General features: G+C 45.0%; 1 protein-coding gene across 2 annotated transcripts in view; it reads right to left on the reverse strand.

Annotated features, from left to right (window-relative positions):
• The window catches only part of LRRC2 (leucine rich repeat containing 2), a 1,026,438-nt gene extending 1,018,693 nt beyond the window's left edge, over window positions 1–7,745 (reverse strand). Inside the window, exon 1 of one of the 2 annotated variants that reach the window (XM_085632844.1) lies at window positions 7,601–7,744. In XM_085632844.1, coding sequence (XP_085488970.1) covers window positions 7,601–7,607 — 7 coding nt within the window. In that variant the 5' untranslated portion in view covers window positions 7,608–7,744. Of the gene's footprint in view, window positions 1–7,600 lie in introns of both variants that reach the window. The other variant, XM_085632846.1, reaches the window with a different exon arrangement.
• Window positions 7,746–16,724: the final 8,979 nt, after the last annotated feature.

Here is a 16,724-nt window from a genome sequence, read left to right on the forward strand (position 1 = left end):
TGAGCTCATCGGACAAGCAATAGCCTGCTGGGTTGGAAGCCCCTTTTTCTTCTCCAGCTTGCTGCCCAGTTGCAAAGAGATCACATCACACATAATCAGGATTTATATTTTTAATAGGATCTTTGCAGGAAGCAATTCAAAAGAAGCCCTCTTGACACTTGGACCTCGCTGCCAGACCGGTTTTCCACCAGATTATTGGGGATAAATATTATAGGACCAAAATATTATGGCAAAAATATTGAGATTAAGATATAAGTTAATATAGGTACACATATGCTTACTTAGCGGAACATGTACATATCTTGACCATTTGGATCATCAAGGTATGTTGATGGAAGTAAAGAACAGTAAATCAAATCAAATATCTTTATTCGGTTGTAGTCTTTACAATCATAAAAGTTCATGTCACAATTATACAATCATAAACCAAATTTCACAGAGAAACAATTAAAAAAGTTCATATCACAAACATACAATCATGAGCAAGATTTCACAAATAAACAATAAAAAGGATAAATCCTCCAGTTCCGTTTTTGGACAGCAAAGTTATGAGACAAGATAAATTACGAAGTTATTATAAAACCAGAACAGCAGACAAATTGAACCAGTTAAAAATATAAATAAGTATACAAGATTAAAAATAAGGGAGAAGTACAATAATAAAAACAGCATAATTATCCCTCCATACTGTTCCTAAAAATAATGGCTAGTTTCAAAAAGCTGCATATATATAAAGTGCAGTCACTATTTAGGAGTTGAAGGTAATAAAGAGCTGGTTTAATCTGTATAAAATTCAACTTTTTTAAGCAGGGCTTTAGATATAACTTCCGTGGTACTGTATAATAAGGACAAATAAATAAAAAGTGCACCAAGTCTTGCGGAGACTTCCCGTCGCAGCCGCAAGCAGGGAGCACTTGACCTCGGTGTGCCCCTTTCGGAGTTGCCAACAGGAGGTGAAATAAATCAAAACGGAACCTTGTCAATAAAAAGCGTTCAAAGCCAGACATAGGCCATGTTAGATACGGTTCCATACTTAGGCTTGTTTGGAGTAAAGCATGTTTCCTAACGCTAGCTTTCAACAATTCGCCCTCCTCCCGGGCAAAATACCTAATGGACAAAAATGATTTTTTCACAAAGGTAACATCAGCTCTAGTTATAATCTCTGGGGCTGAGAACAAGTCAGGCCGTCCCAATTCCGTGAGGCGGTCATTTATATACCTCAGCCATGGTACCTTGGACCTGCCGTCCCAAGTTAAGGCTTCTTTTAATATATCATGTGTGAGAGGTATATCTTTGTTTAGCCAGGAGGTCAGCCAGCATATCAGGGGGCTTGCTGCTAATCTATCCCTGAGAAAAGGTACACCTAGCTCCTCATGCACCGAGAAGTTTCCAGTACCCCTTGGCAGCCTCAAAACCTTCTTTAGGAAATTATTTTCTGCAATCTCCAGGGCTTGCGTTTGACTATAGCCCCAGAGCTCGCTGCCATAGCAGGCAATGGCGACACTCTTAGCTTGATAAAGTTTAAGTAAAGCAGCCACCGGGCTGTTGCCCATTTTTCTAGCAAACCCGAGAATGGCTGCATTAGTGCGTGTTACCTCGCCCTTCTTTTTTACAACAGCTGGGCCCCAGGTTAATTGGTTATCAAGTAGAACCCCAAGGTATGAGAAGGTTTTAGAGTTTGGAATTTTTTCCCCATTTATGGAAAACAAGTTAGGCTTTCGCGACCCTTGGCCTATTTTCATCACATATGACTTTGAGTTATTAATACTCAAGCCTCGAGAACTCATAAAATCATGAAATGAGTTTAAGAGTAACTGAAGGCCATTTGCCGTCCTAGAAATAAGGACGGCGTCGTCCGCGTATAGCAGAACCGGGACGCCTTTTCGGCCGACGTAGGGGTAATCGGCTCCTGTTTTTATCAGGTAATCCTCTAGCTCATTAATATATAAATTGAACAAAAATGGTGCTAGGATACACCCTTGACGGACTCCCCGATTGATTCTAATGTCACTTGTTACTTTCAGATCTTGGGTGTAACGAACATTAGCTCTGGTATCTGAGTGCAAGTCAGCCAAAACGTAAATTAAATTCTGTTCGACGCCCATCTTTAACATGATGTCCCACAGTTTACATCTATCAACACAATCAAAGGCGGACGATAGGTCCATAAAAGCCATGTGAATGGTTCCCTGCCGGGCCAGAGTGTATTTGCCTACAATCAGATATAGATTCAGGCATTGAGTTATTGTAGAATGACCAGGTCTGAAGCCATATTGTATAGAGGATATGACTTTATTATCTGACGCCCATGTTGTTAACCTATTCAAGATTACGCCACCTACCACTTTAGCTACAGAATTAATTAACGATATTGGCCTGTAGCATAGTGGACTACTACGGTCGCCCTTCTTGAATACAGGGACTATGGTAGATTGTCCCCAAGACTTTGGGCATCCAGAGATTACAGCTGCATTTATCACCTTTGTGAGAACAGGTGCCCATACCGAGATACAAGATTTAAAAAGGTCCGGTGGCAAGCCATCTGGACCTGGAGCCTTATTTCCAGTTAAACCTTGGATAGCCTTTTCTATTTCATTGTCAGAAAAAGATAAAAAATTCTCCTTTGGTATTAAAAAATCATATGCTGTCTGTTGGTCATCACTTTTAAAAATTGCACTAAAATGAGTAACCCAATCTTTCTCTGGGATGTTTGTACCAAGTGCAGTATCACTCGGGTTATCAAACATAGGTTTATTTATAATTTCCCAGAATTTGCTACTGTTACCCAAAACTGAGGGATCAAGTAAAGACTCCCAGGTATAGGCTTTTATTTCCTTTTTCCGTTTAACAAGAGTTTTTTTATATATCAGACGGAGGTTTTTAATATTACCTGGGTCTCTGGGTTTATTTTTTAACGCCTTTCTTAAGTTTTTACTTGCCGAGGAACATGCATTATCGAACCGTAAGGTTATACTTATCTATGTGCACTTACCTTCTCAATATTTTGGTTCTAAATATAGACATCTCGACATTTTGGCCCCACCAAAGTGGAGTTCCCCAAGTGGCGGAGTGCGGTGTGAACAGCTGTTCGCACTGATCATCCTGCCGCTCGGGTAGAAATTCTACCCGAGCGGCATCTCGCACTCGCAGCTTACCATTGGCGACCATGAGCAGGGAAAAAACTCTGCTGCAGCGGAGTTTTCTGCACTCCGCAGGCTCCACGGAGTGCAGAAAACTCTGAGACCGGAGCAGAGTTCACAGCCCAGGCCTAATTTTGACACAGAATTGTCATACAAAAACGGTCTAGAGAACAGTCAATAGAACGTTATTTTAAACTGTTTTTTTTCTTTTTAGAGCACTACCTCCCAGTAAGATACTGAGATGTAGTTTATATCAGTAATAAACTGTTAAAGCATAAACATTCATATATGTTGCAATACAAGCTGAATTGTTATGTGACACTGAACAGAACCCATCTTACCAACACTTGACTAACTAAACACTGATTTCAAACCTGCAAAGATTGAATCTTAGGTTTGCCTGGGTAAATTCAACTAGTACATAATAAACCAGTACCTAATAACCTAAGCTATATTACCATGATAGTAATTTGTAGCATGTAGTCAAACTAGATTCAAGCAGCAAATATATTAATCCACCACAGCATGTGCTCTAAACCCCCAAGATATATTACAGTACATTCTATTTGACACTAATAAACTAAGCCAGAACAGCACAAAACTCTACCCCCTATAACCATGCCCTTACGGACCTTGGTTAGAGCTTGGCGGATGTGGTGCATCTGGCAAAAAGTGGCAAATGTCCCAACAATCCGATTTAGTGTATATAGAATAGAGAGAAGAGAAGTCACATACACTCTAATTAAGAAGGGCAGGACAAGTGCCACCTTTTGCTGAAATTCTGCATCCACCAACCTCAAAATAAGGCCCTCCATACTTTTTCTGCCCCTCTCTTTGTGGGTTCTCACAGTAAATTGGTTTCCATTTCAGGCAATGATCTTGGATTAAAAGAGCGGACCAATTCTTGCACTGACATTGACATCAACCATCCACTGTAAAAACACCATCACCTGATCAGTGCATAAATGGCAATGTGTGCAAGTTGTTCAGTGCAAATGTATTTATTTATGTATTTTAAGTGCTTAAATGACACCAACCCCTTTGGAGACCATGCATATAAATAGTAATAAAAGGTGATTGGCTACGTCTAGCTCGAAGATCAATGTTCAAGGCACTCTGCACGGTCCACAAAGCCTCCCAAAGAAAAGGACCACTATGCCTGCAAGTTAAATGTAAGCTATAAAAACAAAACAGGACACTTTGCTCCAGGCTCCACGGATTATCACTCAATTTTATTATAGGAAATAATAGACACTACTTTTTCAAAACAAGTAGCCAAGCTCCAGAATTAGCTACCAGTCAAGAATCGGAGCAGCATATAAGCATCACAAGACAGTTATAAACATTGTTATTTACGGGATACTGCATCATCCAACAATCCAGAGATAGAACCCAGAATGATAATCACACCTTCAAGTACAATTCACATTTTACAGCCCACAGATGTGGAGCAGCCCAACGAGCAAACAACGTTCTCTATCCAGGTAAGTTAATAAGGGCTGACCCAGGAGTAGCCTCTCTATTATACAGCAAAGCCAACTCATATAGAATGCTTCTGGTGCTCACTGATAATAATATCATAATATTCAGTGGTTGGCAGATAATTGTAGTTCATACAGGCTGCTTAATCCTTTAACACTTATATTAGATATATCTGCTACAGGTCTTGTCCAATCACATTGTACAGTACCAGCCCAAATGCCATTTTCCAGCCACCGCCAACTGAGCAGGCATGGAGTAAGTGAAGAGATCTGCCATACACTTCTGGCCAATTGGAGGGCTCTAATCTAGCCCACCACTGCTGGTCCCCACTGGCTACATACCATGACCACTTCTTTACACCTCCGAGTGACAATCAGATATAGGATGATTTAGGGTGAACCGGGCATGCCCAATTTTCATTCGCTGTCCTGGAAGATTTCGGGGAAATGTAGCTCATGTCCAGGTTTTTAAAGAGGGTCGACTTAAAACAGTGGGAGGTGATTTGTTTATGTTTTCCAAAGCAGGGGTAGTTATCAGCTGTTATAAGAAAGCATTTTCATTAACAGGCATGCTACTAGTTTAAAAAATGTAATTTTATTTATGTTGTTACTGCCTCTTCTGTAATTCTCTGCTGGGGGGGCGCTGTCATTCTCGGCTGGTTGAAGTAAAATTGAAGTTATTCTTCTATTTTTGGCTTGAAAATTCTGGTCACTCTACATGATAGTAACAAAGGCCATCACAGAAGATCTCCTTGCTAGTTCCCACTCCAACCATGCCTGCTCAGTGTCATAAAGTGTCTTAAACAAACTGTCTCAGATTGGAAAACCCAATGCAGTAAGCATCTAAGTGGGCTACGATCACAGGAAATACCATAAAGGCACTTGAAGAGCTGCTCAAGGCTGCCAGATCGCGGAAACCCATAAACTGTGTGTCTGTTTCTCACACCTCTTCATCCACCACACTATTAAGCGCAGTGTCCTAGAACACCATACCCACACCTCACCTCTTCATCCACCACAGTGCTAAGCGCAGTGTCCTAGAACACAATACCCACACCTCACCTCTTCATCCGCCACACTGCTAAGCGCAGTGTCCTAGAAAACGATACCCTCACCTCACCTCTTCATCCGCCACACTGCTGAGCGCAGTGTCCCAGAACACGATACCCACACCTCACCTCTTCATCGCCCACACTGCTGAGCGCAGTGTCCTAGAACACGATACCCAGACCTCACCTCTTCATCCACCACACTGCTGATCGCAGTGTCCTAGAACAGTATACCCACACCTCACCTCTTTATCCACCACACTCCTAAGCGCAGTGTCCTAGAACACGATACCCACACCTCACCTCTTCATCCACCACACTCCTAAGCGCAGTGTCCTAGAACACAATACCCACACCTCACCTCTTCCTCCACCCCACTCCTGAACGCAGTGTCCTAGAACACCATACCCACACCTCACCTCTTTATCCACCACACTGCTATGCGCAGTGTCCCAGAACACGATACTCACACCTCACCTCTTCATCCACCACACTCCTAAGCACAGTATCCTAGAAAACGATACCCACACCTCACCTCTTCATCCACCACACTCCTAAGCGCAGTGTCCTAGAAAACGATACCCACACCTCACCTCTTCATCCACCACATTCCTAAGCGCAGTGTCCTAGAACACGATACCCACACCTCACCTCTTCATCCACCACACTCCTAAGCGCAGTGTCCTAGAACACGATACCCACACCTCAACTCTTCATCCACCACACTGCTAAGCGCAGTGTCCTAGAACACGATACCCACACCTCACCTCTTAAGCGCAGTGTCCTAGAACACGATACCCACACCTCACCTCTTCATCCACCACACTCCTAAGCGCAGTGTCCTAGAACACGATACCCACACCTCACCTCTTCATCCACCACACTGCTAAGCGCAGTGTCCTAGAACACGATACCCACACCTCACCTCTTCATCCACCACACTGCTAAGCGCAATGTCCTAGAACACCATACCCACACCTCACCTCTTCATCCACCACACTCCTAAGCGCAGTGTCCCAGAACACGATACCCACACCTCACCTCTTCATCCACCACACTGCTAGGCGCAGTGACCCAGAACACAATACTCACACTTCAGTGTTCATCCCACAGGACATGGAAACCCTTCTCCCACAGTATCAAAACAAAGACAATGCCCATCAAACCACACCTCCGACAAGGCGCAGCATGTTGCCCATGTACGCAAGTGATTCAGTGCCTCTTAAGTCGGTATTATGCACCATATAGATGTTGTAATACAATGCAAAAGGAAAGTAAGTGTTACAACGTTCTATAGTGAGTAATATATTTTCACTGCTCGCACATTAGTGAATTAAAAGGGGATAAAAACCGCTAAAGCCATTTGACATTTATAATCGTCATAAAAACATATCTTCTCATGTTTTGGCTTTCCTCTAGGCGGTCGCCAATTTAAACTACGAAACCGTGCTAGAACGCAAGCTCGCCCAGCAAGGCAGCGTCTGAACATCAGAAAGAGGCTCCGGAGTACTGCGCTCGCGCCTGCCCGGGGCAGTCACTCATTGTTTTGCGCGCTTGCACGCAGTGTAACTTGTCCGGCTGTTCCCTTTGAGGCCTGAAGTGTCACAACTCTCTTTAATTCCAGTCAGTCTTTCTGACAGGTAACAAAGATTTATCTCCCACCCCGTTCCTTTTTTTTTCCATAGAAAATCATTCTCACAGTAGGGCACGGCTTTGACATCTAATAGCTGGACTGGTTTACAGTGAAGCTTTGGAGTAAACAAGAAAGGGAAAACGTAACAAGTTCACACTTTTGGGGAACCGCGACGACCATTGACCTTTTAACGAAGGGACACATCTGGATTTTCCCGCTGTTCTGTTATGCAGATGTCTGCCGTTATATACAATTTCTTGTCCGCTGCATTAAGTGGAAAACTAAATTGTCCCTTACCGATCATTGGAGGGCGCCAGATTCGTGGGTCTTGGTGCGCCCCGCACTGCTCCCTGTGGTGTCTCGTCGGCTCTGATGTTGTTTACAGCGGCAGCGGCAGCGGTTCGCTTGCAGCCAGGCCTGTTTAAATCCCGCTGCGTGACTGGCCTTTCAGATGTACTAATGGGCTATATTTGTAAAGTGATAACATGATCTCCGGCGCCCTGTGCCAGGGACCCTGTGTTTGAGATGATATATCTGCGCCACGTGAAGCAGCAGGCACGATGGGCCAGCGCGGCTAATGAGCTAGCATCTCCCTTTCTTAGGAAACAAGCACTGGCAAAGAAAGTAGGTCTCGGCAATCCGAGAGCTATGGGCGTTGGTAATGTAAATGCGTTTGTGTACGGTGCTGGGGCTGTTTTTATTGATATATGCAGATGCATTACCAACGGCTATAGCTCTCAGATTGCAGAGACCTATTGGCTTTGCCAATGCTTGTTTCGTTACTGAGGGCAACGCTGCCTTATAAATGAAGGTCCTCACTGCTGGTAATCTTGTATATGGTGGCCTGGATTGAACTGGTAGTGGCCGACGCTTTGCATAATGAAGGCATGCTCATCTGTATGTTTCCTGCTAGCCCTCTTCCTTTTATATGTTGAAAAATCAAGGAAACAGGGTGCCCGACAGGCTGCCCGTCTGAAGGGTGCTTATGAAATAATTAAGTTTACAGCAAGGAGAATATATAGTCTGTGTTAGGGGTATTACACGCACATTAGGCCATGCCCACACACGCAGGTGCTCTTGCTCTGACAAACAAAAACGAACTCATACATTCAGAGCTACACCCAACTCACAAAGGTACACCGACTCTCACACACACAAAGCTAAGATACCACGTAAATACACATGTACACATTAACTAATACAGACAAGACCCACAAACAGACACGGGCCTACAGAGACACACAGTAATCCATGCATACGCTCAAGCATTGAGAACATTACTGTTAATGCTAGTGGTGTAACAAAAGTGAGCCCCCCCTGCAAGATATGCTGAAGGGGCCCTTTACACTCACATCAGTAGGGGCTACGCGGGCCCCCTCCAGTATGGCTAAGCCATGCCCCGACCCCCCCCCCCTCCCCCCGCCCCCAAAACGGGAACTGCAGGGGCCTTTGTTAGTCCCTTCTCGATGCTCCCTAGAATGCGGAATCTTTTTTTTATTTTTTTTATTATCATATTCTGTTTATTGAATATATAACATACAACAAAGATCAGACAAACTGAGGACCCATGTCCCTGTAAGAAGAGCAACAAAGTAGGGCCATTATCCACATTACATAGTATGACATTGTGACAAAAGCATACATGGTAGAAACAATCCCATCTGGTACATCTCATAGAGCTTTGCTAGGGTACAGAAGGACAGATTGTAGTATCCCCCTCATCACAAGTTCTTGCCAGTAGAAGTATGACATCACACGTACGTCAAAACTCATTGGACGCACAGAGTGAAGGCGCTTCACTGGGATTGGGCCATAACATAATGTACCAATACATTTAAATTGTTCTGCTTTTATGGTTATAAAGAGCACAAATGCACAACGTTATTTTAAACACCGTATCGGAAGAAACAAACTTGTCCAGTTTGTCACATTCACCAAAAAATGTGGATTTCTACATTTTAAGCTACCTGCGCAAGCTTGACAAGTCAGTTTGTACGCTACTTATTATGCATCATGCATGTCCACTTTAATTCTTTCAATGCACGTGGCCTGCTTAACCAAAAAAAACTAAAACTTTTGTGGTAGAAATTCTATTTAATTACAGTTGTACGGTGAACACCCTTTTCTAATCTAAATAATCTCTTTATTACCTGATATGTTAATAAGAGGTAGACTTTTCCGTTTCTTTTCTACTGCCTATCTGATTTTTCATTTCTAAGCAGATGAAGAAAGACACTGGTACGTGGTGCACTGCATACAGCAGAAATGTGGCCAGTTGGGATTTTTACAGATCCATGTTTCAGATCTAGAGACTTGCACTGGGCCTGGCAGAACTGAGCACCTTTTCATGCGTTTGCAATGTCTCAGGTGCATATATATTATTACAGGATTTCACAAGGCTTTGCATGTGCTCGAGACAGCACACCTTGGATACAGAGCTGCTTCAGACTTGTCCTGTATGGAAAAATTCACTTTTACACGTATGTACTTTAGATAAAGCAAGCGCATATAAAACGGTGGCGTACCTTCAGCGGCATGGGATTTTTAAAAATAAAAACGTCGGTCGTAGCTAATTAAAACACCAGCGCTCCTAACATGTGGCGGGACTGGTCACCCATTTCTAAATATAAAAATGTAACCCTGAACAATACATGAAAATGGCGGCTGTGTTATGTCTAACAGTTGTTGGCTGGTGCTCTCGGGGAGGGCTGTACACCAGAAGAGGCATGACATATGCATTCGCATGACAAATGGGGAGAAAGCAAAATGGAGGGACGACGGTGCCAGCAAATGGGAAGCCTATGGGTGGGCTGTAAGCTCATGAAGTAGATAAAGCAATAGCATGTCTCTTTGAGACCTAAAAAAACAGAGATGAATATATGTAGTGTTAGACCTATGTCTGAGTGTCATCTTTATTACACTAGAATTGAAGCCCGATAGAAGCATCCTTCTCTGCTGCAGTATGGCACATAGTAAAATAAATGCACCCTGTTTACTTGCTAGTGTTCCAAACTCTACCGGGGCATGTTACCAAAATATCTTCAGGAAGAAATATTGGGTCCTAAACATGGTTTACAGAAATCTGAGTTAATAATCGGAAATATGCAATCAATTGAGGTCATATTTGTGTACGATACTTAGGACACATTATTTCTGTCAGACTATACTTTTGTAACTGATATTCTGTAGAACACCACACGTTTATATGTTTCAAACAAGAATTCGTGTTTTATTTTTGCTCTTTTTGATTTATCAGATGAATGTGTAGTTGGATGTTCTCTGCATACCTTTGAAATTGGATGTTGTATTGAGAGATTCTATGGCCACGATTCTAGAAATGTGCAGTTCAGCTAATGAACAAATATAGCGGTAGTCTTCCTACAAAATATCACTATGGGTTTAGGGCTAGCCTTAAAACAGATATAACAATGCACAAAACCATCTATGCTCAGTATTACGGATAATGGCTGCCAGATGCTCTATGAAGGAGAAACCTATTGGACTTAACAGCAGCATTCAATATGGCAGACCACAATATTTTACTTACCACCATATCAACTAGACTTGGAAGTTCAGTAAGGATGGTTCAAATCAGAATGCTGCCTGCCAGGCTCTTAAGATCAATGCTCATCTGTCACATGCCAGAATTACAACATCTGGGTGCCGATTACGATCCTGGAAAAACCGGGTACGAACCGTCGGTTGGAGCGTTATCTCCATCCGACTCGTACCCGGTTGTAAAACTGTACAAACATGGAAGTACGATTCGCACGGAAACACCATTTCCGTACGAATCGTAAAAAACACAGTCCGACGAAAATATACATATGAATGTGATCCGGGAATGCTCCGACGTGACGTCGGGACGCTGTCAGGCAGCGTTTCACGACCCAGGAAGTACGATTCGAACCGACAGCAGTCCGGACGGCAATATTTTCACGGCACCCAAAAAGTGCCGGAAAAGCGAAGTACGCCGCGAAACGACCAGAATAGGGGGCCCGGTACGTGTCGAACCACCCCCCCAGCCCCCGTGAGTACGCGCCGTACCGCCCCAGCCCCCGTGAGTACGCGCCGAACCCCCCCGTGCATGTACACCCGTGTACGCGCCGAACCCCCGTGCATGTACACCCGTGTACGTGTCGAACCCCCCCTGCATGTACACCCGTGTACGTGTCGAACCCCCTGTGTATGTACACCCGTGTACGTGTCGCACCCCCCGTGTATGTACACCCGTGTACATGTCGAACCCCCCCTTGTATGTACACCCGTGTACGTGTCGAACCCCCCGTGTATGTACACCCGTGTACTTTCGAGTCGTACCCTCACCCGTGTATGTACGGTGCGTACCCCCAGCGCTACGCGCTACGCGCTGGGGGTACGCACCGTACATACACGGGTGGGGGTACGACTCGAACGTACACGGGTGTACATACACGGGGGGGTTCGACACGTACACGGGTGTACATACACGGGGGGTTCGACACGTACACGGGTGTACATGCACGGGGGGTTCGACACGTACATGGGTGTACATACACGGGGGGGTTCGACACGTACACGGGTGTACATACACGGGTGGTGGTACGACTCGAACGTACACGGGTGTACATGCACGGGGGGGTTTGACACGTACACGGGTGTACATACACGGGTGGGGGTACGACTCGAACGTACACGGGTGTACATGCACGGGGGGGTTCGGCGAAAACTCACGGGGGCTGGGGGGGGTTCGGCGCGTAAACACGGGGGCTGGGGGGGTTCGGCGCGTATGCGGGCACATGTCTCCATGGTTGCTATGGGAGTTCGGTGCGGACGGTGTTTTTTCCATACGGTTGTAACATCGGACGCACGGGATGGATCGTAATTCTGCGGTCGGACTTCACTTTTCACATTTGTACGGTAAATCGTCCGGGGACGTGTCGGACACATTTTCCGACCCGAGGACGTGTGGGGAATAATTCCCAATGCGATTCGTATGGACTTTTTCCCATGCGAATCGTGATTGGCAGTTTGTACGGCACTTGTACGATTCGTACGGTAAAAAGACCGGATACGAGTCGTACGGGGAATTTTTTTACTGGATCGTAATCGGCACCCTGGTGTCATGAAATGATTGATCTTGAACCCCATACTATTTAATCGGTATCTCAAATCTCCTTGGGCATTCCGAAATACCTCGCCACCAATATACCAATGATTTATATAAGAAGTAACCAGACCACCTCCGCTAATCACCTTAATTCTTGCTTCACTCAAAGCAAATAAAATTGAATCTGAATAAAACAATGCTATACTATTGGTAGATCACAGAAGATTGCTTAGGTTGCTATGGAACAAGGAGGGGACATGGACATTACCATCAGCCATCAGTTTCTTTTTGAACAATGAGCAGCCGCAAGGGATCACAAAACTGGGAACATTTTTAGGGTGTGTGGAGAAGTAACTCAAATTAATTTCAGAAGCCCAAAACGATTAAGGGGTGGATTCCTGAATACCAGCAATCCAAAAAACAAACAGTTTCAACCAGACTCTCTTTTCTCCTTAACCAAAGGCACTCTTATTAAGTTGTTATCCTTTTATTGAATAGTATTTTACTCCATTTTTACCTGTGAGGAATACAGGGGTCGAATTATGAATTGTCTGTTAAACGATTAAATCCTAGGAAAAACTGGGATAACAGCTATTATTCTGATTTTATTTGTAATTTTAGGCCCTTTGACGATTTTATTGTCTAAATAAAGTATTTTGGAACTGAAACTGAACTACTCCACCCCTAAAAGTAGGATAATAATTTCATGACAGCTGAACTTCACAGTGCAGATCTGAGTACTGAAATATTACATGGTGCCACAATTCTGGGTTTCATTCTGGACAGTAAACTCAACCTACGCTCTCACATTATAATCTTAGTGAAAAGCACACACAATCAACTAAGACTACTTAAACTCATCCTAAAGTTGATCCCTGAAGACGATTTAAAATAAGGTATCCAGTTGCTGGTCATCTCTTGCTTGGAATACAGGAGTTATATTACAACTGTACTGGACTCTGTGCTATTCTAACAGAGCCTTTAAAAGCAGTCCATTGTGACACTGCAGACTGATGACAGGTCTAGGAAATATTTAATTGTTTGTCTGTAGCCATCAATTTCAGAACTAAAACACTCAACTGCCACAACTTGACTAACAAATTTAATAGCTAAAATGAACATAGGATTTCACTCTATACTGATCCCTCTCTGTGTTTTCTTCAAATGTTTATAAGATCATTGTTAGATCTGGGGGTCTTTAGTTGGCAGTGGTATGTACCTTTGTTCAAATAGGGACCCTTGCTTCTAGTCAGGGCGAGGGGGAAACACACTGTTGATAACCCCTGCTCACCCCCTTGGTAGCTTGGCACGAGCAGAGAGGCTTATCCCCAAGGCAATGTGTAAAGTATGTGTACCAACTCCCACAGTAATATAATGCAATACCACAAAAGGACACTACACAAGTTATTTATAAAAATAGAAATCACTTTATATAGATTAGGCAGATAAAAACAACTTAAAAATCACATACACTATCAATCTTGTCTTAGCAGTGTTCTCTCATGGCAAAAAGTTAACTTTAGTAATGTTCTTATGGCAAAAGTTCACTTTTAAACTTAATAAATGTGCCTCTCAAAAATGACGCTCCCAGTGTAGGGAGTATCGCTGCACAGACGCTGCTTGTGACGCTGAAATGCCCCCACTGTAGCACGAAGGGTGCTGTACTTATGTGCTCGGAAGAAAAAGGAATTCACCCCTTTACAAAAGCACGGGCGCGCGCCAGTCACCAACAGGACACTGCCTTCAACTATTGCCCACGCTGTATTTCACGAGATCACAAAGGACGCGGTCCTTAATTGTTGCCATTCACTCAGTCAATTCCTTGATAGTGCGGGGATGTCAGTATAATAAAAAAGAGGGCCGGCCTCCGATACCGCAGTTTCCCTGTGAGCCATTTCGGGCCATAGTGGTCTTAAATAAGGATTACGGCACAATTCCCCCCGCACATGCGCTCGCTCTCAACCCGCTCCCGGAAGTGCAGCAAAGCGGGTTGGAGCGTTACCTTGGTCGGGCTGGCGCGGCGGCTCGCTCTCGAGCGTCGTTCTCCCTTGGCTCAGGCTGACGTCCTGTTGTGGATTCTGCAGTTGGCTACGAGGCTTCGTCACGCTCGGGTGCGAGCACGGTTCCCTGCAGACAAGCTCCCACCGTTGCTAGGCGACGCTCTGGCGCTTTCCTCAGCGCAGCTCTTCTTCGTGACTTGGGCTGTGCGGTGAAATCGATACAGATTCTCTGGGTAGCCCCCAGAGCGCGCTTACTCTCCAGGGCTGGCAGTAGTGAAATTTATGGCAGGACTGGCTGGCTCACGGGCCAGCGGCGGTGAAAATTAACACGAGGCACTTGCGGCTCACGGGCCGGTGGTGGTGAAATTGGCACAATACTCTCTGGTCTCTTCACGGCCACGAGCAGGGGAGAGCAGGCAGATCGTGCCAATTAACCCCTTGCTTCCTGCAGCAACCACGCTGGGGTTAAGACACACGCCCACAGCGAGGAACAGATGCTCTTCCGCAAACCTTTGTGTCCCTGAGTTTGCTAACAGGAGGCCAGCTCTTCCCAGGCCCTTGGAGATAAGCGGTCTTCAGAGGGGGCAAAGCACATAGCACAGCTCCTCTTCAAGTAAGGGGGACACATCACACAGCAGACAGTCCCTTGATCCTCTTCCTCTGTAATCACAGCAACTGTAGGTCAGCTTCCAGACATTCAGCAATGGCAGCACTTTTCCTCAGTCTTCCTGGTTGTTCTTCTTGGGCAGGGATTCCTTCTTGATCACGAAGTTTCCTAATTTAATTTTAGAGGGGTCTCAGCTCTACTTTTATACCCCAAAAGTCTTTGTTCTTTCTGTGTGAGGGGTCCTGGACCCAGTCCAAACCAGTTCTGGGTGCATTCTGGCAGGGCACATCTTCTTTCTCTGTGAGTGTGGGCCAGGGCCATCAGACGCACCGCAGGAGGTGGAGCCAGCATTGTGGAAGGCAGGCACAGCCCTATTCAGACCCAGGTGCTACCCCTCCCAACCACTATACATGCAGATGGGTCTATTCAGCCTTGTGCTGACTCACCCAGTCTCCTGGAGCCACCCCCAGCACCTTTCACTCACAAACCAGACAGTCAATCCACAAACAGGCAGAGGCACACAGAAAGGCTGAACAAGAAAATAGCCACTTTCTAAAAGTGCTATTTCCAAACTTAGGGCCCGATTCACAGAATTAACTTAAGACAAAATCCTAAACGTACTACTTTTGGTATTCACAGAATGCACTTACTACTTTTGGTATTCACAGAATGCACTTACTACTTTTGGTATTCACAGAATGGATTTACGACTACTAACTTTACGTCCGCACTCGGGCCGGAAATTCTGGCCCGGAGGCGGAGCTTCTGGCCCGGAGGTGGAGCTTCCGGTCCGGAGGCAGGGCTTCCGGCCCGGAGGCGGCGCTTCCGGCCCGGAGGTGGAGATTTTGGCCATGGCTAAATCTCCGCCACTGGCCGGAATCCCCACCTCCGGGCCGGAAGCTCCGCCTCTGGCCCGGAAGCCCCGCCTCCGGCCCGGAAACTCCGCCTCCGGGCCGGAATCTCCGGCCCGAGTGCGGACGTAAAGTTAGTAGTCGTAAATCCATTCTGTGAATACAAAAAGTAGTAAGTGCATTCTGTGAATACCAAAAGTAGTAAGCGCATTCTGTGAATACCAAAAGTAGTAAGTTTAGGATTTTGTCTTAAGTTAATTCTGTGAATCGGGCCCTTAGAATTTAAAAACCATCTTCACTGAAAGATGTGTTATTAAATTCTGAGTTCAGGGATACCAGATTTCATATGTCTATCTTGCTGTTATGGGAAGATATGCAGGTAAACATGTTACACAGCCTTCTCCATGTTATCCTATGGGCAAGATAGCCTTTCAATAGTGAAAAACGAAATTGGCAGTATTTCACTATCAGGACATGTTACCCACACTAGTACATGTCCTAACTTTCACATACACTGCACTCTGCCCAGGGGGGTACTTTGGCCTACCATAGGAGTGTCCAATGTGTAAGGAAAGGGAAGGGTCAGGCCTGGCAAGTGTGTACACTGGCCAAGACAACATGGCAGTTCACAGACTGCGCACAGGCACTGCAGTGGCAGGCCTGAGACACCATTTTAGGGCTACTCATTTGGGTGGCACAATCAGTGCTGCAGGCCCACTAGTAGTATGTGAATCACCCGCCCTGGCACACTCAGTGCTCGTTACTAAGGACCTACTGGTAAAACAAATATGCTAATCATGGATAACCAATCCCAATAATAATTTAACCACGGAGCACTTGCACTTTGACACTGATCAGCAGTGGCAAAGTGCCC

The sequence above is a fragment of the Triturus cristatus genome, chromosome 2_1 (genome assembly GCF_964204655.1).
Source record: "Triturus cristatus chromosome 2_1, aTriCri1.1, whole genome shotgun sequence".
Lineage (NCBI taxonomy): Eukaryota > Metazoa > Chordata > Amphibia > Caudata > Salamandridae > Triturus > Triturus cristatus.